The sequence below is a fragment of the Oncorhynchus clarkii genome, chromosome 14 (genome assembly GCF_045791955.1).
Source record: "Oncorhynchus clarkii lewisi isolate Uvic-CL-2024 chromosome 14, UVic_Ocla_1.0, whole genome shotgun sequence".
NCBI lineage: Eukaryota > Metazoa > Chordata > Actinopteri > Salmoniformes > Salmonidae > Oncorhynchus > Oncorhynchus clarkii.
In genome coordinates this window covers 10,266,691-10,292,951 of record NC_092160.1, presented here as the reverse complement: position 1 = coordinate 10,292,951, position 26,261 = coordinate 10,266,691, and the positions used below count along the sequence as shown (strand labels likewise).

General features: G+C 42.2%; 2 protein-coding genes across 2 annotated transcripts in view; both read right to left on the bottom strand.

Annotated features, from left to right (window-relative positions):
• Positions 1 to 1,229: 1,229 nt before the first annotated feature.
• On the bottom strand, positions 1,230 to 4,026 carry LOC139365962 (homeobox protein CDX-1-like). Its single transcript, XM_071103028.1, has 3 exons — positions 3,588 to 4,026; positions 1,577 to 1,722; positions 1,230 to 1,460 (listed from the first exon to the last, which is right to left on the bottom strand). The coding sequence occupies exons 1-3, from the start codon at positions 4,024 to 4,026 to the stop codon at positions 1,230 to 1,232; spliced, it is 816 nt and encodes a 271-aa protein (XP_070959129.1).
• A 14,526-nt stretch (positions 4,027 to 18,552) lies between these two features.
• The window catches only part of LOC139366241 (vascular endothelial growth factor receptor kdr-like), a 77,870-nt gene continuing 70,161 nt past the window's right edge, over positions 18,553 to 26,261 (bottom strand). Inside the window, exons 29-30 of the mRNA XM_071103507.1 lie at positions 26,106 to 26,206; positions 18,553 to 20,824 (exon numbers count right to left, since the gene is read on the bottom strand). Of these exons, the coding sequence (XP_070959608.1) occupies positions 26,129 to 26,206 (78 nt within the window). The 3' untranslated portion in view covers positions 18,553 to 20,824; positions 26,106 to 26,128. The remainder of the gene's footprint in view (positions 20,825 to 26,105; positions 26,207 to 26,261) is intronic.

The following is a 26,261-nucleotide window of genomic DNA, read 5'->3' as shown; positions in this document are numbered from 1 at the left end:
GTAATATAACCCCATAGGCTTGAACCTACATTGAACCTATCCCAACGAATAGATCACTACTTATTTATCCATATTAATGGCTCAAAGGTCAACATGAATTGAGAAGACAGTTTGACAGTTTGTGGACAAGCATAAGTAGGCCTAGTCCTAGACTACAAAGTCTACAACTTGACACTATATAGAATCCCGTTACAAAAAGTGACTGCGTAGCTGTGTTGCTTTGGCCAATAGCAACATTTTTGGTGCAATTTAAAAATAACAACTCCAAAACGATGTGCCATTATTCACATGAGAAGGGCTATAGGTCTAGGTCTTTTTTAATTGAGAGAGATTTAAAAAAAAAAAAAATATTATGTTACATGCACATCACCAATCAAATATTGCCTTTGACACATGCTGGGTGGTCAGAATTAACTTTAATCCCATCCTTATAGTTTGGAAAAGAAACAGAAGGGCGATAAACAATTTAAGAGCATGTTAACTGCAATAGTCTAATGAATGAAGCCCTTGATAAATCATTTGTATGGTTTTGAAATATCAAATATATACATCAACAATAAAGTGTTTTAGAAAACAGTAAGCCTATGCACACTCACATTCCTGTTATTATGCAGTAGTACGCTATACTTTTCCAGTCAATGAAATAAGTAGAAAACGATATAACGTTATTGCAAAAAAACACATTTTATTTTCATTTTGAACGTTGCCATCAGACAAACGTTCTACCCGTATCACTCTTAAAACCTGCCTCACTTTCCCCGGAAGTGTGCTTTGCAATCAAATTGGAGCAGAAAATGCTAAAAGTTTGTCAAACAGAAACTCCAAATTAATAATATGCCTTTTCTGTCCAGTTAAACTTCAAATAAAATGTAATGCCTACGTGATTTCTCATTTTATTAACAAACGTATACACCTTATCACATACAGAAAATGATATTGCCTATCTCAATAACTCAGACACAAACAAGCATGTTAAGCATTACATTTCTGAACCATACATTTATTTTTTGTATGTTTTTATTTTATTATTATAACTATTCTATAAAAAAGTATATTTGAAGAGCCTCCAGCATTTCGTTGCAATTATAAATCATCTTGTTTCTCGACTTCTCGTAATCCACAACATGTGCTTCAGGACGTCTGAGTAATCCATTGGGAGCCAAGTCTTGCGGAACTGTCCTTTCAGCGTGTCGGAGTGCTCAGTTATGTTGGATGGTCCAAATTCGATTCTACTGAGTGACAGTAACTTGCTGTATGTTCCTAATAGATGCCAAGGTGTTCATTCCGGGGGGTGGGTAGAGAGAGCCGTGAATATCCGATGGACTGAGTGAGCCTGGTACCGGCAGAGGACTCACTGATCCCGGGTCACTGTGCACTGATCCTCCGCTGCCATCAGATCCCATTTTCTTTTTGATTAATTTCCTTTCCTTGGCTCGGCGATTTTGAAACCATATCTTCACCTGTAAATGTAAAAGAAAAATGTGTCAAAATTGGTATTTCGTTTTATATTTGATTCATCATTTGATTTATCAAGTCTAGGGCCATAATGCTCTATCATGAATTGGTATTGACCTACCTGTCGTTCTGAAAGGCCAAGGTTCCCCGCAAGTTCCGACTTTCTTCTGATAGTGATGTAACGATTGAAATGGAACTCCTTCTCCAGCTCCAGTCTCTGGTGGTCGGTGTAAACCACTCTGTATTTCTCCTTCGTTCTTGTTTTGCCTGAAATTATGAGAAGTTATTGCCTAATTGTATGCCTAATTGTTAAATAGGCTAGTCACAATGAACATCGAATACTTCAATATATAATATATAATGGAGCAATAGGCTATTTAAACTCTGAAGTTCATTCTTGTTTTAAATTCACTTTTATAGCAGTAATTTGAGGTATTTATAGCAAGTAGGTTTAATACTAGAGAAATAGGACAATCAACAGGTTAATTATCAATGCCTATTAAACTTTACGATTCGTTTATCTAACACATCTCAAAATGTGTATGTAGCATCTTTAGGCTCTATCAACTGAAGTGGTGGCTATCATGTTAATCTAGATTGTGTTGCTTTGTTGGTAGATATGCAAATTGAGCCACTGATCTTTTGATCTCACTTTTTGAACAAACTGCAGAACAAAGAGTCTCAGAGATATTACCTAAACTCCACTGAAGTGTTAAGAGGCAACACACGACAACACAAAGGACTAACAAGGCAATACTATCTCAGACATTTCTCTAGCTTGGATCAGGTTGCTTTTGTTGATCAATATATCATAACCACATACACTTTTATCAGGTAGACAATATTATTAGTCGTTTTGAACAACATTGAAACATGTTGATATTAATAGTTATAGCTAGCTATAGGTCATGCTTGACACGTTTGACAAGACCCGGGATAGCCTCCTAGAATTAAACACTTGACAACACGTTTGATAAGCTAGCCTAATAATACAAATACAGAAAAAGACATCTAGGCTAAAATAATTTCAGGATTTTACAGTGGTTCGTTTTATAACCAAGTTAATTAATAAGCTATAAAACGAAATATTCGAGTTAATTTAGGCGTATGTTACTGTTACTTAGTCTAATTTATAAATATAGGCCTAAAGTAAACGAATTCTATTTTCTACATATATAATTTCTAGCGAATTAAGAGATGCTGTGGTTTATTGCCAAGTTATAAAGCTTTGTTTATATTCGTCAAAGACCTTTCTTTATTTGTTGTGAAAAACGTCACCCTTTCCGGCAATAGAACTCGAAGAATGGGAGCCGAGGAAGACACTTTGGTGCATATCAAAGTAAAATGAGGTGTTAAAAGAGACCGCAGCCTGAATATGACGGATAACCTCAAAACCCGAGACAATGTAGCAGGAAAAGTAGACCTCACATCTAGTTTACGGGAGTCGAGAAATTAGCATTACAAGTGCGCCTGGCGCCGTTTCAGATCTTGACACCTTCATCGTTTCCTCCACAAGGCTAAAAGCCTGTATCAGAAAATAACAAAGATGTTAACGTTTTAATTAATATCATAGTTTATCAGACTATTATCGCTATTGTAGGCCTATAGTTGCATTGTCAATAATGAATTTGACAAATTCGATCTATCATTTTCCTCCTTTCGCTTTTGAGTCTGTTGTGATTTACAATTTAATGCCTTGAAATGGCATTTTACAGTTTTCAAAATGTGTCCAATACAAAAATGCTACATGCGACTGTGTGATTTTGGTGACATCTAATTTAAATCATGATTAGATAATGTAATGTTAGTGCTTCCTTTTATTCGTTACAAACCTCTCCAAAATGTTACCACAATGCACCCATTACGCATGAGGTTATTCGTTTTTACGGTGAGATTTAGCACTTAAAGTATGCAATTATTTTTTATATTGTATCAATTTTCTAAATACTACCTGTTGCACTTGCACAACTTTTATGAGCCAACACCAGCAGTTTTCACAGCACACGAGAAAAACACAACAATTCCGATTCTTAGCTAAATATAAACATGTGGTTTGGCATGAGTTGATGATGTGCACGAATGATTTTAACAGTGGCATGCATTTCTTGGCTCAAGCTTGTGACCTTACTCACCCGTGGAAGATGATTGTACCGTTTTGTTCATCCACTGGTAAGAAGAATTGCGCCTTTCTCTATCCGGGGAAAGTTGAGCAACAGAAATATTATCTGGAGGTAGTTGCAATACTGCTGACCCTGGCGCGTGCATGGGATTGTATTCAGGTGAGCAATAGGAAACTTGTCCCGGCGATGAGTTGTTCATGGGCGTAGGAATAGTGTTAGGAGGACCCAGACTATAGGCGCCCCAGTCCTCTCTTGGCGCGCCATAAGGAGCTCCCCAAGCCCCCGAAGACTGTGCGTGCGTATCCATGTTTGGCACATGATGGTATCCAGTAAAGTCGGAATATTGTGGCGTGGGAACAAAGTTCTGTGGTGGGATGTTGATGCCCGATCGTCTTACAGGTCCTTGGTGATACATGCTGCCTTCTTTATCCAAAAGGTATCCCACATGCATGATTTGAAAACAAGTGACAAAAGTGACTTTCAAGTGTACATAGTTGCCCTGCAACTGCGTCAAAATAAATCAAATAACAATCCTCTTGCTGTGGTTATGTTGTGTATAGTCCAATGGTGCAAATTAAATGCGAAGTAGTTCCTGACGCGATACTGTCTCACAGGATGTGGCTCTGTTGTCAAGGTGGTGGTGGCAAAGGTATACTAGGGTCTTCCTTCCTGACGTCAGAAGAGTTTTCAAACCCCGACAATTTGCATTCAAATGACGAGTCAATTATGCTGGCGAACCCACTGTCCTCTAGCGCCTGTTTTACGCATCACCCCCAAAAAGAGCAAACTCCACTCCCAAATCTGAAATATTGGCGCCAATAATCAAATTTATTGCAAAAGTGAATTGCAACTTCTCCAACAAACAATATGCTTAAATGGATATGCTCCTGAACACGTTATGACTTATACATATCTCTCAGGCCAATTGAAGTGTCCTAATTTAAGTGTGCTTGCTATATATTTTCTATTTTGTGCCAGCAGCATACCATCCTGCATACCACTGCTGGCTTGCTTCTGAAGCTAAGCAGGGTTGATCCTGGTCAGTTCCTGGATGGGAGACCAGATGCTGCTGGAAGTGGTGTTGGAGGGCCAGTAGGAGGCACTCTTCCCTCTGGTCTAAAAAAATATCCCAATGCCCCAAGGCAGTGATTGGGGACACTGCCCTGTGTAGGGTGCTGTCTTTCGGATGGGATGTTAAACGGGTGTCCTGACTCTCTGAGGTCATTAAAGATCCCATGGCACTTATTGTAAGAGTAGGTGTGTTAACCCCAGTGTCCTGGCTAAATTCCCAATCTGGCCCTCAAACCATCACAGTCACCTAATAATCCCCAGTTTATAATTGGCTCATTCATCCTCTCCCTGGAACTATTCCCCAGGTCGTTGCTGCAAATGAGAACGTGTTCTTAGTCAATTTACCTGGTCAAATAACAAATAAATAAAAGTGTTCAACAATATTTTTTATTTAGGCCTATTAAGTTGCATACATTATTCCTTACTAGAAATAAAGATGTGACAGCATTGGCCTTATTTTAATGCAGGACTATTACTGTGCTATTTGTAGGCTTTCAATTATATAACGTGCAATTGTAGCTGTCAACTTCTTGATTGTGTTGTTGTCATTCTGTTTTGTGTCAGAGAATAATAAATAATAAAAAATACCATTAAACATTTACAGCAGGGATCATCAACTAGATTCAGCCGCAGGCCTATTTTTTTCTTGGACAGATGGTTAGGGGGGCAGAACATAATTACAAATCATTTGTAGACTTCAAATTGCCCACAAGAAGCCCAAACAGATATAATATTTGACTAAAACATAATAATTTCAAACCTAGCTTACGTTTGTATATGATCACATATCTCTCTCATTATGCGTGGGAATACTTGGAAAGAGATTTCCAAAATTAAAATAACTTGGAGCAGATCTACTGGTGTTTTTAAAGTCCAAAAAGGAAAATTCCCCCAAATAATAAAAACATACATGTTTTTTTATGCTCTAAAAACTTGGTGGGCCAAATAAAACCGCACATGGGCCGCCAGTTGGGGAACCTTCATTTACAGTGCAGGTCCAACACAACCGTCACATTCTCCTCTCCTTTGGTTGAATAATGTCTTTAGGGCTAAACCTGTTAATATGGGAAGGCAACGTCTCCCATGTCCACAGACACGTTTCACGCCTTCGGAAGCTGATCGTATTTGTTAAAGATATTCACTTGCAAAATAGGTACAAAGTATGATGAGACTTTCTCCTGTAGCAAGGCGAACTTTTCACATTCCTTTTAGTTCGCACTTCGACACTTCAAGGTCGCACTTCACAGCTAATTCCGGTTTAACCTATGACACCCACTAACGACAACGTGGTCTCGCGCCCGTGCGTGCCAATATGTTAGGCATGATCTTAGTTGTTATCCGTCTCTATTTTACATAAGAGATTGCATAAAAAGTCTCGAATTAATTGCAATATCTATCATAAAACAATCCAAACGAATCGAAGTACAAAAGTACAACAATACTACAATACTAATACTAATAACAACAATACTAATAACACATGTACTTTACTAGGCCTACACATAGGCCTATTTATTTATTTTAAAGCATTTTATGTTTTTATATATGACTGATTATAGTTTTTTCACAACAGACAGTTGGAGTCATCTAGCATCAAATAAACCCAAAGTAGATAAAGATTGCCCTCCAGCTTGCTTTTGTTTGTGTTAAAGGTATGGAAACAAATATTAAACCGGAAACATGCTTTCTTTTTCTTTTTCGGGTGGTTGGGAGAGGTGCTCAAGAAGCCATGACCATGCCAGTGCCTTGTAATGCAAATGTTTGGTTTATGTGAAGAAAAAAAATCAGAGGCATGTGCTACACATAGAGACATCTGTCCATTTGTGTCTACTGCATTTACAGGCATTTTATTTCATATTTCAAAGTGAAGTATGGCTTCTGAATCTCATTGACCATACACTAAACAGGCAAAAAACTCTGATACAAGTCAGGTGCCTTGACTGACTGTAACCAAGAAATGACTTATTTCCCCAGGCTCTGGTGGAAGGATATTTGAGCTGAGATAATTGAAAGCCACTGCTTCCTTGTGGATGGATACAGAACTCCCATTAGTGGCCAACCAGAGGTTAAATCCAGACCTAACAACGGCCATGTAGTCCCCTCAAGAGGGCACCATCTACCAGGGAATGTGATACTGTGCTCCATATAGTACAGTTCTGTGCTGAGTGTATATTAATTACAATGCAAGCTGAATTGCTTTACAGTTGGCCTATATGGTGTACAAGTTATTCCAGCGCAGAATAGCAAACAGAATCTTCATAAAATAAATCTATGTATATATATTGTTTCCTACTGAAACCACATCATCAGCTGATGTCCCTCTGTATGTACCTTGATAAGTGCATTCCATAGGTTTGTACAATATGTAATTACAGGAGGTGTCAAAGTTACTTCTATATTATTGGGCAACTGGATTGCACGTTTATGTAAGGAGTTTAGTAATAAATACATGTAAATATAATATGTATACAGTGATATTTATTGACATACCACACTATACACATACAGTGCCAGTCAAAAGTTTGGACACACCTACTCATTCAAGGGTTTTCTTTACTTTTACTATTTTCTACATTGTAGAATAATAGTTAAGACATCAAAACTATGAAATAACACATATGGAATCATGTAGTAACCAAAAAAGTGTTAAACAAATCAAAATAGATTTTAGATTTTGATTCTTCAAAGTAGCCACCCATTGCCTTGATGACCATTTCACAGGGCTCCCGAGTTGCACAGCAGTCTAAGGCACTGCATCTCAGTGGTAGAGGTGTCATTACAAATACCCTGGTTCAACTGGACGTGATTGGTTGTCCCATAGAGTGACTCACAATTGGCCCAGGTCTGGATGGCGTAGGCTGTCATTGTAAATAGTAATTTGCTCTTAAACTGACTTGTAGTTAAAAAATATATATATATCTTAACCAACTTTATGAGGTAGTCACCTGGAATACTTTACCAATGGTCTTGAAGGAGTTCCCACATATGCTAAGCACTTGTTGGCTGCTTTTCCTTCACTCTGCAGTCTAACTCATCCCAAACCATCTCAATTGGGTTGAGGTTGGGTGATTGTGGAGGCCAGGTCATCGGATGCAGCACTCTCCTTCTTGATCAAATGTGTTGGGTCATTGTCCTTTTGAAAAACAATAGTCATTGTCCTTTTGAAAAACAATTTGATAGTCCCACTAAGCACAAACCAGATTGGATGGGCTATCGCTTCAGACTGCTGTGGTAGCCATGCTGGTTAAGTGTGCCTTGAATTCTAAATAAATAACAGACAGTGTCACCAGCAAAGCCCCCCCACACCATCACACCTCCTCCTCCATGCTTCACGGTGGAAACCACACATGCAGACATCAGTTCATCTACTCTGCATCTCACAAAGACACGGCAGTTGGAACCAGAAATTTCACATTTGGACTCATCAGACCAAAGGACAGATTTCCACCGGTCTAATATCCATTGCTCGTGTTTCTTGTCCCAAGCAAGTGTCTTCTTCTTATTGGTGTCCTTTAGTAGTGGTTTCTTTGCAACAATTCGACCATGAAAGCCTGATTCACGCAGTCTCCTATGAACAGTTGATGTTGAGATGTGAACTCTGTGAAGCATTCATTTGGGCTGTAATTTCTGAGGCTGGTAACTCTAATGAACTTATTCCCTGCAGCAGAGGTAACTCTGGGTCTGCCTTTCCTGTGGCGGTCCTCACGAGGGCAGTTTCATCATAGCCCTTGATGGTTTTTGCAACTGCACTTGAAGAAACTTTCAAAGTTCTTGAAATTGTCCGCATTGACTGACCTTCATGTCTTAAGGTAATGATGGATTGTCGTTTCTCTTAGCTTATTTGAGCTGTTCTTGCCAAAATATGGACTTGGTCTTTTATCAAATAGGGTTATCTTCTGTATACCAACCCTACCTTGTCACAAAACAATTGATTGGCTCAAACGCATTAAGAAGGAAAGAAATTCCACCAATTAACTTTTAACAAGGCACACCTGTTAACTGAAATGCACACACACACACTCACACATAGACACACTTTCACACTCTTCACATACGCTGCTGCTACTCTGTTTATTATATATCCTGATTGCCTAGGCACTTTAACCCCTACCTACATGTACATACTGTATTACCTCAATTACCTCAACTATCTTGTACCTCTTGCACATTGACTCGGTACTGGTACTCCTTGTATATAGCCTCGTTATTGTTATTTTCTGCACAGTGTAGTTTGTGCTGCTCCCTGTGACTGCGTCTCTTCTTGTCAGTGACTGCCCTCTGCTGACGACAGTGTGAACCCCTCTTTGCACATTTGATTCTTCTCTCTTTGTAAACTCAAAATCACTATGGCAATTAAACATAAAATATATAGTCATGTGGTCTCAAAATAATGATTCCACAGGTCCAATAGAGTCATATTACAGTATGTTTCTGCTTTCATATCTCCAACCGTCACAATATTGAGAAGAAATGATTCTAAAGGCAGTGACATGAGGTTGGAGAAGCACCAGTTTTTAGTTGGTTGCATAAGTCCAGATGTTGTTGAGATGGACCCCAGGACTTCACTGCAGGATAAGTGCTAAAACATGACCTTGTGACCTTTAAATTCTACAGATTCCGCTCTGACTGACCCATATGACGCTGATAGAGCAAGAGACAGTGGTTCTCAGTTTGTTGATGGGATGTAACGTCTTCACATGCACTCTCAAGTTCAAACAGGATGCTTGTTGAAGCCCAACTCAGGTTAAAGTATTTCAATCATTTTCGTCAGGGGATAACAGAAACGGGTGTTTTGCTAGCTTGTCGAAACAGCCCAGTGTGTTATCATAAGATTTACAGTGAACATTTTGTGTGTCTACAGGACATGAGATGCCTTTTTTTTAAAGAACTAAAGAATTTTTAGAGAGGAAACGTGTGCCGGAAGCTTCAAGTTGAAGAGCACAATGTACTTACTGTGTGTGTATCAACAGCTGCACTTCCATTAACTCCTGTCCTAGTCATAGATTGATTAAACTTACTGTACACTATTTTAAGTGAGAGAAACAACTTATTCACAGGCTGTAGTCATCAAGTACAACAAGCTACTGACAAAGTATTGAATTCCATCAAATAGCTGTGTCTAAATACTAGGCCATTGTTGCTCTGGATAGAATGTGATACGCTACACCTGCAATAACATCTGCTAAATATGTGTATGTGACCAATCAATTTGGATTTAATGTGTTGTATAAATGTATTGTAGAACATGCTCATTTCAAGACTGAATGCTTTTGAAAAAAACTAAAACAAAGATTCCATTATATTTTGGTTCCTTTCCATTCATGTGTTGTGCATTAGAGAGATGAGATGGACATAGTTCAATTAGGGTGGTCATTTTTTACATTTAAAAACAGGCAAGTATTAACACCAATTGTTGCAGTTCAATATATAAGGTGATGCATTAACATAACAGAAATAATTTAAGCCAGACATAATCCTTATTATAAACAAAAAGAGCGGGGGGGGGGGGGGGGGGGGGGGGGGGGGTTAATTTCATGCCATTAATAGTCTCATTACTGGGTTCCATCTTTTAATAAATGTAGGTCTTTGTAATCTAAGTGAATGTGTTATTTCTTCCATCTCCTTCAGTTCCCAAACCTTTTGCAGCCTGGAGTTATTTGTTGGGGGCTTGGGTTTTAACCAATTTATGGGTAATAGATTTTAATGGTGGCTGTGAGCAAAATCTAGTTTTGACCCCTTCCCTCTATGCCCTCTGGAATCGCTCCCAGGAGAGCCACCAGGGGGTGTTGTGGTATTTCTAGTGCAATTAGGATTTTAAAGAAAGATTTGGAAAAACAGATGAGTGGAACAATGGAATGCCTGCGTCAGTCTTAATTTGTATCTGACAGGCATGCCATTGGGGTAAAGAGTTTTCAGAAATATTACAGACTGACTGAACTGGACTTGTACATGATGGAGTTGCTCCAAGATCTGTCAAAAACATCCTAGTCCTCACCGAAAATGTATCTGACGAAGTATACCAACCATTATTTCAAGAGAGAATTGTTTGCACATTTATCCCTGTCATTCAAATGAAAACCTCAGTGAAACCAGCTCACCCGTGTTACGACTGCATCGGAAGGGGTCAGAGAACACATAAAGAACCCAGTGCTGAAACCATCAGAGAGGCATGGGAAAAATGCAGAGACCACTTTGCCATAATCAATTCAGAGAAACGGCGTGGCTATTTATGAGCACAAACACATGTTTATGGCAGGCTGCGGCACTAATCCTGGTTTCCCGGACCCCGCTGGCTGCGTCTGCTGGGACATCACTACTTCCTGTTGCCTGTCAGCACCAAGAGGCCGTCCTCAGATCTGTGGTAGTGAACTCAGAGATTGGTTTAGTCTCAACTCGTCTGGGTCTAATGCAACAGTGCCAGCACTTGCAGCGGTCTTATGTTCATTCATTCATGAATTAATGAATGTGTAATCCCATCCCTTGTTTAGCCTTGCATTGATTTGCAGGCCATTCTCTTTCATGTCAGGCAACAGGGGAGGTCTGTTTAAGACAATGCAGTTATAGTATTACTGTGTTTTGGAGATTCTGTGGTCTGAATCAGATGATAAAGGGGAGGGAGGGCTTTTATTTTTAGACCTCATTCTGCCTTGAAACAGCTTTGCAGATGCAATGCATTTTCTCTGCAGTCTAAATGTATTTCAGGAGTTTCAGTATAATATAAAAAGCAAATTCATGTAGGTTCCCTTTAATTAACCTCCAAACGTTTGTCACAGCTGGGAGAGGAACCTGCTAATATTTGTTGGAACTCTGATGGTCTTTATACACAGTGTTTCTTTCTCACCCTAGTACACCTTCTGTTCCACACCCCTGGAGTTCACAAGTCCATTTTCGGGGGTAGTCTTTATTTATTTCGATGCACTCGTTGTTGACTTGGTCTGTGATACTTCCTTGCTGCTTAAAGGTGGGGTGAAGCTCCAGCTAGTCTGACTGTGGAAACAGCATCCGGCCCATTGTTCTGCTTCTAGTTGAGAGGAGGTTTGGACGTGGCCTACAGTCCACCTTCTTGGAGCAGGGGGTCTGGGAATTGCATTGTATAGTAGTGGGCTTGGGGGTAACCTGTGTTTTTTTTTTTTTGTAGTTATTGGGCATTATTGTGTGGCGGATGGCTTCAAATCTGCACATGATAGGAGTTCAATCTGTGCTGTTTTCCCTCTGATTAACGGAATGTGTTTTGGCATGGTTTCAAGAAGGCCCTCAGTGTGTCACCTCTGTTATAGTGATTAATGGAGCAATCTGCTATGGGGTGCTGTGTTTGTCTTGGGAAGGAGCTGTGGAAGTGGGAACGCTGGGGAGGGAGGTTTTTTCGTAAATACCATTTTCCAAAGGAAAGAAATGAAAACAGAGCTCAATAGGTGACGCCCTTTAATTAGATGCAAACGGGATGTTGTTTTTTTCCCCCAGGTCCGTTTTGGTGTTGTTGCAGAGGCCGTTGTTACCTTGGGCAGCACACAAACTCTGACTCATCAGAGGGGATACGCTCGTTTTGCTTTGGTTATAGTAGGGTAAGTTACAGTCAACGCATTGTATCAATGATGTTTCATCACATTCCTCATATCCTGCCCTGGGTACTTCACATGGCAGATTTATGTTTTTTTGTGTCATATCTGTCTAGCTGTCATTAGTCATATTTCAGATTACCAGGCAAACAACATACGGTGCTATTTTCATGACCTTGAGTAAAGCTGTTTGAGGGGCAACACCACTTTTTCATTGTACGTTCACGATGGATGTTTTCATTTGAGAGGCTCTGTTATGAAAGACCAGCACCACTCCATTTCTTTGGTTTATTTGGTTTCTGTCTTGAATGGCAAAGCAGTTCTGGATTCCGGATGTTACATATTTCTTCCAGATCTATCCATTCATTGCATTATACAGTGCCTTCAGAAAGTATTCACACCACATGACCTTTTCCACATTGTGTTGTGTTACAAACTGGGATTCAAACAGATTTAATTGTCAACAACCTACACGAAATACTCTGTAATGTCAAAGTGGAAGACAAATGTTAACATTTGTAAACAATTTATGAAAAATAAAACACTAATATAACTTGATTAGATAAGTATTCAACCCCCTAAGTCAATACCTGTTAGAATCACCTTTGGCAGCGATTACAGCTGTGAGTCTTTCTGGGTAAGACTCTAAAAGCTTTCCACACCTGTATTGTTTAACAACTGCCCATTCAAATAAATAATTCAAGCTCTGTCAAGTTGATTGTTGATCATTGCTAGACAGCCATAGATGTTCAAGCCAATTTAAGTCAAAACTGTAATTATGCCACTCAGGAACATTCAACGTTGTCTCGGTAAGAAACTCCATTGTAGATTTGGCCTTGTGTTTGAAATTATTGTCCTGCTGAAAGGTGAATTAATCTCCAATTGTCTGGTGGAAAGCAGACTGAACCAGGTTTTCCTCTAGGATTTTGTCTGTGTGTTTCTTTTTATCCTGAAAAACTCCACAGTGCTTAACGATTACAAGCTTAACCATAACATGATGCAGCTACCATTTTTCTTGAAAATATGGAGTAGTATTTTTTTGCAGTATTACTTTAGTGCCTTGCTGCAAACAGGATGCATTATTTGGGAATATTGTTATTCTGTACAGGCTTCCTTCTTTTCACTCTGTCAATTAGGTTAGTATTGTGGAGTAACTACAATGTTGCTGATCCATCCTCAGTTTTCAACTACCACAGCCATTAAACTCTGTAACTGTTTTAAAGTCACAATTGGCCTCATGGTGAAATCCCTGAGAGGTTTTCTTTCTCTCCGGCAACTGAGTTAGGAAGGTTGGGTGTAATGATACACCATCCAAAGTGTAATTAATAACTTTAGCATGCTCAAAGGGATATTCAATGTTTGCTTTTTAAAACGTTCACCCATCTACCAATAGGTGCCCTTCTTTGCGAGGCATTGGAAAGCCTTGCTGGTCTTTGCGGTTGAATTTGTGTTTGAAATTCACTGATCAACTAAGGGACCTTAAAGATAATTGTATGTGTGGGGTGCAGAGATGAGGTAGTTGTTCTAAAATCATGTCAAATATTATTATTGCACACAGAGTGAGTCCATGCAACTTATTATGTGAGTTGTTAAGGACATTTTTACTCCAGAACGTATTTAGGCTTGCTATAACAAAGGGGTTGAATACTTATTTACTCAAGACATTTCAGCTTTTCATTTTTAATTGATAACAAAAAACTCCACTGACATTATGGGGTTTTACGTGTAGGCCAATGACAAAAAAATAACATTTTGAATTCAGGCTGTAACACAACAAAATGTGGATAAAGTCCAGGGTGGTGAATACCTTCTGAAGGCACTGTAGTTCATTTATTGCAGCGTTGTTGTTGCATTGAATTCAGCCTATATTATAATGTCATCCAGGATTTACGGATGCATGTTAAGAGAATACAGCTTCTATATTCATACTCTATAGTATATGACATGATCATATTTGATCAATATTCTGCACATTATTGGTGTCCAATGTAGTTTTTGCAATGTCAATTGTCTTTGGAGATTCTTATTCGACCTTATTCAGAAGTTATGACTGCTTAGTGATCCCAAGAGGGGAGTCTGTCTAGTGACCAGCCCCTGAAGAAAGGGTCAGTGAGGTTTTCCTGCTTGTATCTGTGTGTGGAAAACTACTAGTTGTGTGAGTAAAGAAGCACGCCTTGTTGTGTTTGTAGCCAAACAATGATGGTTCCTCATCCCCAGCATGCTTCCCATGTTTATTTACATTCCATATTCTGGAATCAGTTTACATCGGAGCTGACCTGCTTGGCTTGAGGTTTCAATAATTCACTGGTTTGGTCTCGTATAGAAGGAGGACAGTGAGTGTTGTGGTAAACATTCACGTTCACCTAGCTTTAAATACCGTAAATCAGTGTAAACCAGAGTGATGAGCGGAGACAGTGGAGAGCCCAACCTGTTCCGTGTGGCGTTCCCAGTGGGCACACCCTGTGCCAGTAACGGGGGTCGGGGGGCAGTGTGGCCCCATAGGAAGCTCACTGCGGGGTGGCGTCCTCCGGTCGTGACCAGGATGATTAAGGGCCCCTTCCTTTCCTGCTCCGAGGGGCATTGTCCCGTTGACAGACAGGCTGCCGACACCTTGCCCCGCTCAGGAAGCGTGTCTCGCTGGTTAAGGAGCAGGACCAGCGGAGTGTAGCCTTCTGATGACACACACATACAGTGGATACACGTCTCACCCATCTCCACATTCCCAGCCACAGACAAGTTGTGCAACAAATATTTTTTTCTGCTGATATGTGTTCAAAATGGTGCTGATTACCTATGGTGTCAGCACTTCAGATTAAAGAGGATCATGTCCTAAAAAAAGCAGAGGGTTAATATATTAAACAATGTTAGCAACTTCAGAAAAAATGAGGAGTGGACTAGAAGTAATTTATAAATATATAGATCTTTATTCATTTATTCACTTCTTATGCTTGGTTAATAATAAAAATACATTTAGATTACAAAAATCTATATTTGATAGAAAATATCAGTGCATATACTTTTCCCCTCCACATTGAACAAAAGACCCAGTCAGTCCACATTAACAACGCAAACATAATTTGGCAGGATTTCGGGGTTTAGAGACAGGATTCATAATAAACCTTAATGAATAATGTATTGTATTGGCACATTGTAGTAGCTTAACACACACAAACGATAAATTCCTCCTATTTGTAAGGAAAGACTAGCTGGTGTCACTGGAAGTTTTATTTAACCAAAGATGCATATTTTTCCAAACATTTAAACTCTTCATCCTGATACTTTGTCCTTAAATCTGTGCATAACAGCCTTGTTTTTAAAGGTAATTACAGGCTAAACGTGAGAAAGTAGATAACATAACTTTCAGTGACCAGTGTATTGTGACCAGCCTGGATAACACATAGGATTCCTGTAGCCTGCCCTGCAAGCTACACTAACACTTTTAGCGTAACAAAATGGATCAGTAGCAGAAGCTTTCTATTCTAAACATTCCTGCTAACAAACAGTAAATTCCTTCATCTTTCCTAATGTAATTAAAGTGTATACAGCAGTGGAAACAGCATATAAATCTGGAATTAAAAACCGGAATGTTCCATATCTTGTTATCAAGGAGTCAGAGGGTACAAATCCTTTGGTTAACTCTTCAGTGTGACATATTTAAGAGGACATTTGATCTGGATTAATAAGCGACAACGTATAATATAAACCTAAATAAATATGCATGGTTTATTTTACTAGTGCTTTCTCAGACACACGCTTCATGTGGAATTCTAATCCAAGCTCATGTTTTTAACTAGCTTTGTCCATGTGGCTCTCTTGTATCATCTCATTTCCTTTTTGCACTCAGGCCATAACAATAATATACAGTTAGGTTTTCCTCATGAACGGGCCCATATCGGGATAGGGGAAGGAATCCAAATAGGACTTTTCATTTAAAATGCCTTCACGGTAAAGAAGTAGTGTTAAATCCAAAGCAGTGTGGTATTACTCTCCGTTTTGCCCTGTTCCCTTCATACCTTAACCCTATTCAGAGGGCATTGGGACTTTATGGGCTGTTGAAACTACTACTACTCAGACTGAGCCAATACCCATCTACAGTCTCAACCCTTTCTTCTCTCTGAGGCGAAATGGGAAAAAATATATATTTTTAAACATGTTCACTGGGAAGACTGGGGATCGGAGTACTCAAGTGAGAAATCTTTTCAAACTGGCAGATTCAATTATTCACGATCGTTACGATAATCTGTCCGACAGGTGCCTTTTAAAAACGTGAGCATTAGCTAAAGTCAAGCTGAGTAATACATGCTTGAAAATACCAACTTTGTGATAAGAATGTTTATTAAACCTCATATTACGAACTAAAAGAAAACACAATAATTATTACTTAATATAATAAAATAGCACATTTACTTTCCAGTTTTCTATTCTATAAAACATTTGTACAGAAATAAAATAGTAAAACAAGAAACGCCTCAATTCTCCAACCTATTTTCTTTCTCTGTTAGATGTTTTATCCCCATCGTAACACATCCACATAGTTACACATTCTTAATTTACACAACAATATAACCTGCTACCACTACATTTCATGTGTTATACGTCTGGAATCTGTTGTGCTTCTTAGTGTTGTTCACAGTAGATCATAGGAATACCTGAGCCTGTCTTTAGGTTTGCATACAGTGCCTTCAGAAAGTATTCACACCCCTTGACTTTTACCACTTTTTGTTGTATTACTGCCTGAATTTAAAATGGATTAAATGAAATAAGTATTCAACCCCTTTGTTATGGCAAGCCTAAATAAGTTATTGAGTAAAAATGTGCTTAACAAGTCACATAACTTGCATGGACTCACTCTGTGTGTAATAATAATGTTTAACATTATTTTTGAATGACTATCTCATCTCTGTAACCCACACATACAGATAATTGTAAGGTCCCTCAGTCGAGCAGTGAATTTCAAACACAGATTAAACCACAGAGACCAGGGACGTTTTCCAATGCCTCTCAAAGAAGGGCCCCCATTGGCAGATGGGTAAACATTTGAAAAAGCAGACACTGAATATCACTTTGAGCATGGTGAAGTCATTATTTACACCCAGTCACTACAAAGATGCAGGCATCCTTCCTAACTCAGTTGCCGGAGAGGAAGGAAACTGCTCAGGGAATTCACCAAGAGGCCAATTGTGACTTTAAAACAGTTACTCCGTTTAATGGCTGTCACAGCAGAAAACTGAGGTTGGCTCAACAACATTGTAGTTACTTCACAATACTAACCTGATTGACAGAGGGAAAAGAAGGAAGCCTGTACAGAAAAAACATGTATAAAACATGCATCCTGTTTGTAGCAAGGAGCTAAAATAATACTGCAAAAAATTTGTCAAAGCAATTAACTTTTTTGTCCTGAATACAAATTGTTTTGTTTGGGGCAAATCCAATACAACACTATTCTCCATATTTTCAAGAATAGTGGTTGCTGCATCATGTTATGGGTATGCTTGTCGTTATCGTTATGGACTGGGGAGTTTTTCAGGATAAACCTAAAACACAAGGCCAAATCTACACTGCAGATTCTTACCAAGAAGACTGTGAATGTTCCTGAGAGGCCGAATTACCGCTTTGACTTAAATCTACTTGAAAATCTATGGCAAGACCTGAAAGTGGTTGTTTAGCAATGATCAACAACCAATTTGACAGAGGTTGAAGAATTCTGAAAATAATAATGGGAAAATGTTGCACAATCCAGGTGTGGAAAGCTTTTAGAGTCTTACCCAGAACGACTCAAAGTTGTAATCGCTGCCAAAGGTGCTTCTACAAAGTATTGACTCAGGGGTGTGAATAATGATGTGAATGAGTTATTTCTGTATTTCATTTTCAATAAATTTGCAAAAATGTCTAAAAACATGTTTTCACTTTGTCATTATGGGGTATTGTGTGAGGACCTCACAAATGAGAACATTGTGCAATATTTATATTCTAACTAATGTCTGAGTCTTTAAAGGAAATTAAGTTAATGTATATATAATTTGATATACAGAAGAATATACATAACTGTCTTATGATTTTATATTATCTTGTTTGATATTGTACATTTCATTGTAGATGGGTGAGAAAAAAATCTATTTAATCAATTTTGAATTCAGGCTGTAACACAATAAAATGTGGATTAAGTCAAGAGGTACTGTTGAAGTCGGAAGTTTACATACACCTCAGCCAAATCAATTTAAATCCAGTTTTTCACAATTCCTGACATATAATCAGAGTAAAAAATCCCTGTCTTATGACAGTTAGGATCACCACTTTATTTTAAGAATGTGAAATGGCAGAATAACAGTAGAGAGAATGATTTATTTCAGTTTTTATTTATTTCATCACATTCCCAGTGGGTCAGAAGTTTACATACACTCAATTACTATTTGATAGCATTGCCTTTCAATTGTTTAACTTGGGTCAAACGTTTTGGGTAGCCTTCCACAAACTTCCCACAATAAGTTGGGTGAATTTTGGTCCATTCTCCTGACAGAGCTGGTGTAACTGAGTCAGGTTTGTAGGCCTTCTTGTTCGCACACACTTTTTCAGTTCTGCCCACAAATCTTCTATAGGATTGAGGTCAGAGCTTTGTGATGGAAACTCCAATATCTTGACTTTGTTGTCCTTAAGCCATTTTGCCACAACTTTGGAAGTATGCTTGGGGTCATTGTCCATTTGGAAGACCCATTTGCGACCAAGCTTTAACTTCCTGACTGATGTCTTGAGATGTTGCTCCAATATATCCACATCATTTTCCTACCTCATGATGCCATCTATTTTGTGAATGCACCAGTCCCTCTTGCAGCAAAGCACCCCCACAACATGATGCTGCCACCCCTGTGCTTCATGGTTGGGATGGTGTTCTTTGGCTTGCAAGCATCACCCTTTTTCCTCCAAACATAACGATGGTCATTATGGCCAAACAATTCTCCTTTTGTTTCATCAAACCAGAGGACATTTCTCCAAAAAGTACAATCTTTGTCTCCATGTGCAGTTGCAGACTGTAGTCTGGCTTTTTAATGGTGGTTTTGGAGCAGTGACTTCTTCCTTGCTGAGCGGCATTTCAGGTTATGTCGATATAAGACTCGTTTTACTGTGGATATAGATACATTTGTACTCATTTCCTCCAGCATCTTCACAAGGTCCTTTGCTGTTGTTCTGGGATTGATTTGCACTTCTCGCACCAAAATACATTCATCTCTAGGAGACAGAACGCGTCTCATTCCTGAGTGGTATGGCGGCTGCGTGGTCCCATGGTGTTTATACTTGCGTACTATTGTTTGTACAGGTGAACGTCGTACCTTCAGGCGTTTGGAAATTGCTCCCAAGGATGAACCAGACTTTTTTCTGAGGTCTTGGCTGTTTTATTTTGATTTTCCCATGATGTCAAGCAAAGAGGCACTGAGTTTGAAGGTAGGCCTTGAAATACATCCACAGGTACACCTCCAATTGACTCAAATGATGTCAATTAGCCTATCAGAAGCTTCTAAAGCCATGACATTTTCTGAAATTTTTCAAGCTGTTTAAATGCACAGTCAACTTAGTGTATGTAAACTTCTGACCCACTGGAATTGTGATACAGTGACTTATAAGTGAAATAATCTGTCCGTAAACAATTGTTGGAAAAATGGCTTGTGTCATGCACAAAGTAGATGTCCTAACCGACTTGCCAAAACTATAGTTTGTTAACAAGAAATTTGTGGAGTGGTTGAAAAACGAGTTTTAATGACTCCAACATAAGTGTATGTAAACTTCCGACTTCAACTGTATGAAAACTTTCTGAAAGCACTGTAGGTCTATAGGTATCTATAGGTATCTGTATGTGTGGATCAGTGGAGGCTGCTGAGGGGAGGACGGCTCATAGTAATGTCTGGAATGGAGCTAAAGGAATGGCATCAAACACATAGCAACCATGTGTTTCATGTACTTGATACCATTCCACTTACTCCGCTCCAGTCATTACCACGAGCTCGTCCTCCCCAATTAAGGTGCCACCAACCTCCTGTGGTGTGGATATCACAGTGGGGTATGGAGAAGACCAGCAGCACATAGATGAACCCCTGGGACAGGCTGAGAAGGCAGACTCTTCTTCCTCCTTCCTGCACTGTGGGCTGATGGGAAGCAGGCAGGCTAAGTGCAGATACACAGAAAGGTGTCACAGTCCTAAAGTAACAGATCCCACGTTGTAACAAAGCATCTCAAACTTGTCTCTAGCTCAAGCCCCGGGGATGAGGAGAAATGGAAGAAGTTAAAAGGAGAGAGGCAGCAGCAGGCATTTTACGGTGCGCTGTGAAGACCAGGGCGAGCTAGAACAGAGGAGAACAAAGGAGAGGCCTTGAGGCATTCAGTCAGACTCTCCACCAGGGGCGGGGGGGGGGGGGGGGGGTCTCCCACGGCGATGGGGTGGGGTAGGGCTACACAGGTGGGGTGGAGGGGCGCACTATGTAGTTGTAGTCAGGGCGCGGGCTGTGGCACTCCAGACCAGGCTCCAGGGAAGAGTTGTTCAGGATGAAGTCCAGAGAGGAGACAGGCTGAGGGTACTTGTCCTACTCTTCCTCAATCAGCACTGACTCCTTACTCCTACTCACCTCCTTCATCCTAGAGAGAGAGCAAGAGCGAGAGCGAGAGAGAGAGAGAGAGAGAGAGAGAGAGAGAGAGAGAGAGACAGAGAGAGAGAGAGAGAGAGAGAGAGAGAGAGAGAGAGAGAGAGAGAGAGAGAGAGAGGGAGAACATACATGTTTAAAAACTGACTCAGTAATAAACCAATAATACATTTCCATGATAAATTGTTCATAAAGGATATCATCAATCATGTTCTCTGGCCTCTCTCACTTCTGCTCCCATAAACGCTCCTTATATGAGTAATTGACTACTATTGTCTTCTGGTTGCTAGGAGTTTCCAGAACCTAGCTCCCAGGGACGCAAGGTCAGATCCCAGTGGGGTAAATCACATGACTGACTAGCTGCATTGACTATGAGACTGGGGAAATGACAGGGTGGTGTATTACATTTTCGATTTTTTTGAGTCAAGTACTGACATGAATACTATGCCAAGCATTTACACACGTCTACAAAGAGAGGGAGATACAGAGAGAGCTATAGGGAGAGGGTATAGGACAACTGCGAGTGGGGAAGAGGGAGTGCCACGTGGAATTCTACAGCACAAAGCTAGAGGACCATTACAGAGCCAGGGAGGCCCTCCCTCGTAAACCTCCAGAAGGTCAAAGGTGACAGTGATCGAGTGGCGACCCAGTAAGGGTTCTTTCCCCTCAATAAATAGATAATTCTCTGCATGCCTCTGGTGACTGGTTCTCCCATGGAAGAGGCCATGGAAGCTAAGGCTGTGCCCATAGGTAGTGGTCTTCTAGTCTCGCTCTACCCAGCGTTGTGCATCACATAGGGGCACAGAGACGATGGGAGCACTGTACATGGGTTGATGTGGGGGTGGGGTTGGGAGGGAACAATGGTTGCTGAGGGAGGGGATCCATAACGTTTTATTCAAACCAAGACCTTGTTCATTGGGGGTTTCGGAATAGTGTCATTAATCATGATAATTTCACATCAAACTCCACTCAAGGATGTTTTCCTGTACCCTTTCTGCCAGTTTATGATTATTGCATTGAAAAAAGACATTGCTTGTTAGCTGTTCTTGCTTGTCAGAACATGTTTCAGTCCTAATCTTTTTTTGACCAGTAAAGAGGCATTTGTGAGTGGGGCAAAGACAGACTCCACTGACATATATTCATTTAATGCAATTGTGCTCTTTGAACTGAAGCTGGGAGAGTTTTCTCTCTATTGTACAGGTATGAAAGGTTCCGACAAGGTGTCATGCCAGCAGTCTCATCTACAGTTGGTCAAGGAACCTGTCTTCTACGGACGCTATCGATGACCTGGGTGATTGCTAGCTGGGAACCCAGCAAACCCAGGAACATTCCCAGAACATTATGCTAAGATTCCCATTAAGTTCTAGTTAGGGTTGGATCTAACATTAGGATGATAACATACCAATATAATGTTTTTGATAACAAAATATGTTTTAAGGGGCCTCCCGGGTGGCACAGGGGTCTAGGGCACTGCATTGCAGTGCTAGCTGTGCCACCAGAGACTCTGGGTTCAGGCTCTGTCGCAGCCGACCGCGACCGGGAGGTCCGTGGCCTAGCGTCGTCCGGGTTAGGGAGGACTTGGCAGGTAGAGATATCCTTGTCTCAACGCGCACCAGCGATTCCTGTGGCGGGCCGGGCACAGTGCCCGCTAACCAGGTCGCCAGGTGCATCGTGTTTCCTCCGACACATTGGTGCGGCTGGCTTCCGGGTTGGATGCGCGCTGTGTTAAGAAGCAGTGTGGCTTGGTTGGGTTGTGTATCGGAGGACGCATGGCTTTCGACCTTCGTCTCTCCCGAGCCCGTACGGGAGTTGAAGCGATAAGACAAGATAGTAACTACTAACAATTGGATACCACTAAATTGGGGAGAAAAGGGGGTCGAATTTAAAATTAAAAATGTTTTAAATGAAATAACCTTGGAATGTCACTAAAATGTTGCGCACAATATCTGTGACAACCCATACAGAACATTTCCCAAAAGTTCTCATTAGGTTTCCAGGTTATGTAATAACACAATGTACCAGTAATGTTTTCCCAGCAAATCAAAATTGGTTCTGTGAAAGTTCCGAACATTCGGTTACGGCAAATGTTCTCATAATAGAGCTCTGCTATCCAACCCGAGCAACAGCAGGTGAATGTTTTTTGCAGCCCAGAATCATCTGCACAACTGGACAGTTTTCATGTTTTGGGAACACATCTTTTGTGATGTCCCGACAATATTCTCACCAGACTGTTTCCGCAACCTAATGAAACATTCTGGGAACCTTTTTTGTTTTTTTTGTACTTTCACCCCTTTCCCCCCCAATTTCATGATACCCAATTGGTAGTTACAGTCTTTTCCCATCGCTGCAACTCCCCTACAGACTCGGGAGAAGTGAAGGTCGATAGCCACGCGTCCTCCGAAACACGACCCTGCAAAACCTCACTGCTTCTTGACACACTGCTGGCTTAACCCGGAAGTCAGCCACACCAATGTGTCAGAGGAAACACTGTCCAACTGGCGACCGAAGTCAGCTTGCAGACTCCCGGCCCGCCACAAGGAGTTGCTAGAGAGCGGTGGGACAAGGAAATCCATTCTGGGAACCTTTAAAGAACAGATTAAATGTGTTCTAGAAACTTTTTTTGCAACATCTGGCAAATGTTTTATACAAAAATGATATAATCATCAGCAAGACTGGACAGTTTTTGTGTTATGAGAACATTTGCCGCGACCTAATGAATGTTCTGGGAACTTTCACAGAACCAATTTTGGTTTGATGGGAAGCTCAGTCTACGCCTGAGGATTTGTGAACTGTATCATGAGATTACATTTAGAATAACCTGAATGCATCCCCTTGTTTAACTCATTTTGGAAGTTGCTGGTTTGCTGAGCATGTTCAGATCCAAAGAGTCCGGGTGTGTGACCTACTAGATTAACCCTGCTATTGGCCAACGTTCAAAATCATAAACAATCTCTAAAAGCTAAATCTACACAAACCACAGGTTTATGTGGGACAGTGGGTGGACTGTACATGCATAATGGAATGTTCTCTATCTGAACATTAGCTCTCAGTTCATTGCGTAGGGGAGCCTTCATTCTCAAAGACGCAGGGTGATGTTAGACAACAGCCACCACAGACTGATTACAGTGGACCAGATAACATCCAGGGTGACGAGACATCTGAGTCCACAACTGTTCCTCAGCAATGACACTGTTATTCTGTTAACATCCGTTAGATTGACTCTGGACAGAGTGTTTGGACAGAGAGTTTGGACAGAGAGTTTGGACAGAGTGTTTGGACAGAGTGCTTGGACAGAGTGCTTGGACAGAGTGCCTCCTTGGCCCCGACTTCTCATGTCATCTCACACTATAGCAGTTGAGTGATGTATGAAACACTGCCTCTACTCTAAAAACTTAGAAACTCCTTGATAAGTAAGTTGTCAGAGGATGTCTCAATCAGGCCGAGCAGCCTTTTGAGTTTTAGTGTTAAACCACCCAGGCCCGAGTCACACTTCCACTGGACTTTTGTTCTCTGTCTTTTGGGTTGTCACCTTAGGGCAATATCCCTCCCCAGAGTCCTTTGTCTCGATTGGGCTCTCGCATGGCTTCTTTTTACAAATGCAAAAACCTGTCATTGAGGTTCAGAGGGTGATAGGGACCATGTGTGTGTGTGTGTGTGTGTGTGTGTGCGTGTGTGTGTGTGTGTGTGTGTGTGTGACAATCCGAACGTCTACATTCCAGGCCAGTGGGTGGGTTTCCTGGGCAGGTCCAGCACCCTGTCTCTCCTTCTCTCCTACCTCTTTCTGCTTCCCTCATCTCTCCATCCTGCTTCTCTACCCCTCTACCCTTCTTTTGCTTCTCCACCCCTCCCAGCCTCTCCACCCCTCCCAGCCTCTCCACCCCTCCCAGCCTCTCCACCGATCCCAGCCTCTCCACCCCTCCCGGACTCTGCCTCTCCACCCCCCCCGGCCTCTGCCTCTCCACCCCTCCCGGCCTCTGCCTCTCCACCCCCCCCGGCCTCTGCCTCTCCACCCCTCCCGGCCTCTGCCTCTCCACCCCCCCGGCCTCTGCCTCTCCACCCCTCCAGGCCTCTGCCTCTCCACCCCTCCCGGCCTCTGCCTCTCCACCCTATCTACCCTTCTCGGCCTCTCTACCCTTCTCTGCCTCTCCACCCCTCCCAGCTTCTGCCTCTCCACCCCTCCCGGCCTCTTCCCGGCCTCTGCCTCTCCACCCCTCCCAGGCTCTCCACCGATCCCAGCCTCTCCATCACTCCCAGCATCTCCACCGATCCCAGCCTCTCCACCCCTCCCGACCTCTCCACCCCTCCCGGCCTCTGCCTCTCCACCCCCCCGGCCTCTGCCTCTCCAACACTCTTCCCGGCCTCTGCCTCTCCACCCCTCCCGGCCTCGGCCTCTCTACCCTTCTCTGCCTCTCCACCCCTCCCAGCCTCTGCCTCTCCACCCCTCCCGGCCTCTTCCCGGCCTCTGCCTCTCCACCCCTCCCAGGCTCTCCACCGATCCCAGCCTCTCCATCACTCCCAGCATCTCCACCGATCCCAGCCTCTCCACCCCTCCCGACCTCTCCACCCCTCCCGGCCTCTGCCTCTCCACCCCCCCGGCCTCTGCCTCTCCAACACTCTTCCCGGCCTCTGCCTCTCCACCCCTCCCGGCCTCGGCCTCTCTACCCTTCTCTGCCTCTCCACCCCTCCCGGCCTCTTCCCGGCCTCTGCCTCTCCACCCCTCCCAGGCTCTCCACCGATCCCAGCCTCTCCACCACTCCCAGCATCTCCACCGATCCCAGCCTCTCCACCCCTCCCGGCCTCTCCACCCCTCCCGGCCTCTCCACCCCTCCCGGCCTCTGCCTCTCCACCCCCCCCCGGCCTCTGCCTCTCCACCCCTCCCGGCCTCTGCCTCTCCAACACTCCCGGCCTCTGCCTCTCCACCCTATCTACTCTTCTCGGCCTCTCCACCCCTCCTGGCCTCGGCCTCTCTACCCTTCTTTGCCTCTCCACCCCTCCCAGCCTCTGCCTCTCCACCCCTCCCGGCCTCTTCCCGGCCTCTGCCTCTCCACCCCTCCCGGCCTCGGCCTCTCTACCCTTCTCTGCCTCTCCACCCCTCCCCGCCTCTGCCTCTCTACCCCCCCTCCCAGCCCATCTACCCCTCCCTGCCGCTCTACCCCTCCCTGCCTCTGCCGGTGGCTCCCCTGCCTCTTTCTGCCTCTCACTATGGTTCTATCCGCCCCTCTCTGCGTCTCCAGATGATGTCAGTGACAGGGAAGATGGGGATTAGGTGTACTCACGCCAGGGCCATGATGCAGGGAGGTCAGGCAAAAGATTCCAGGCGCTTCAGCGTGTTCCCATCGTCAGACGACAGGCCCATCCCACTGTCCGACTGTCCCCCCTGCACGTGCAGAGAGAGGGAGGGAAATATCAGGAAACAAAGAGAGTGAAAGAGA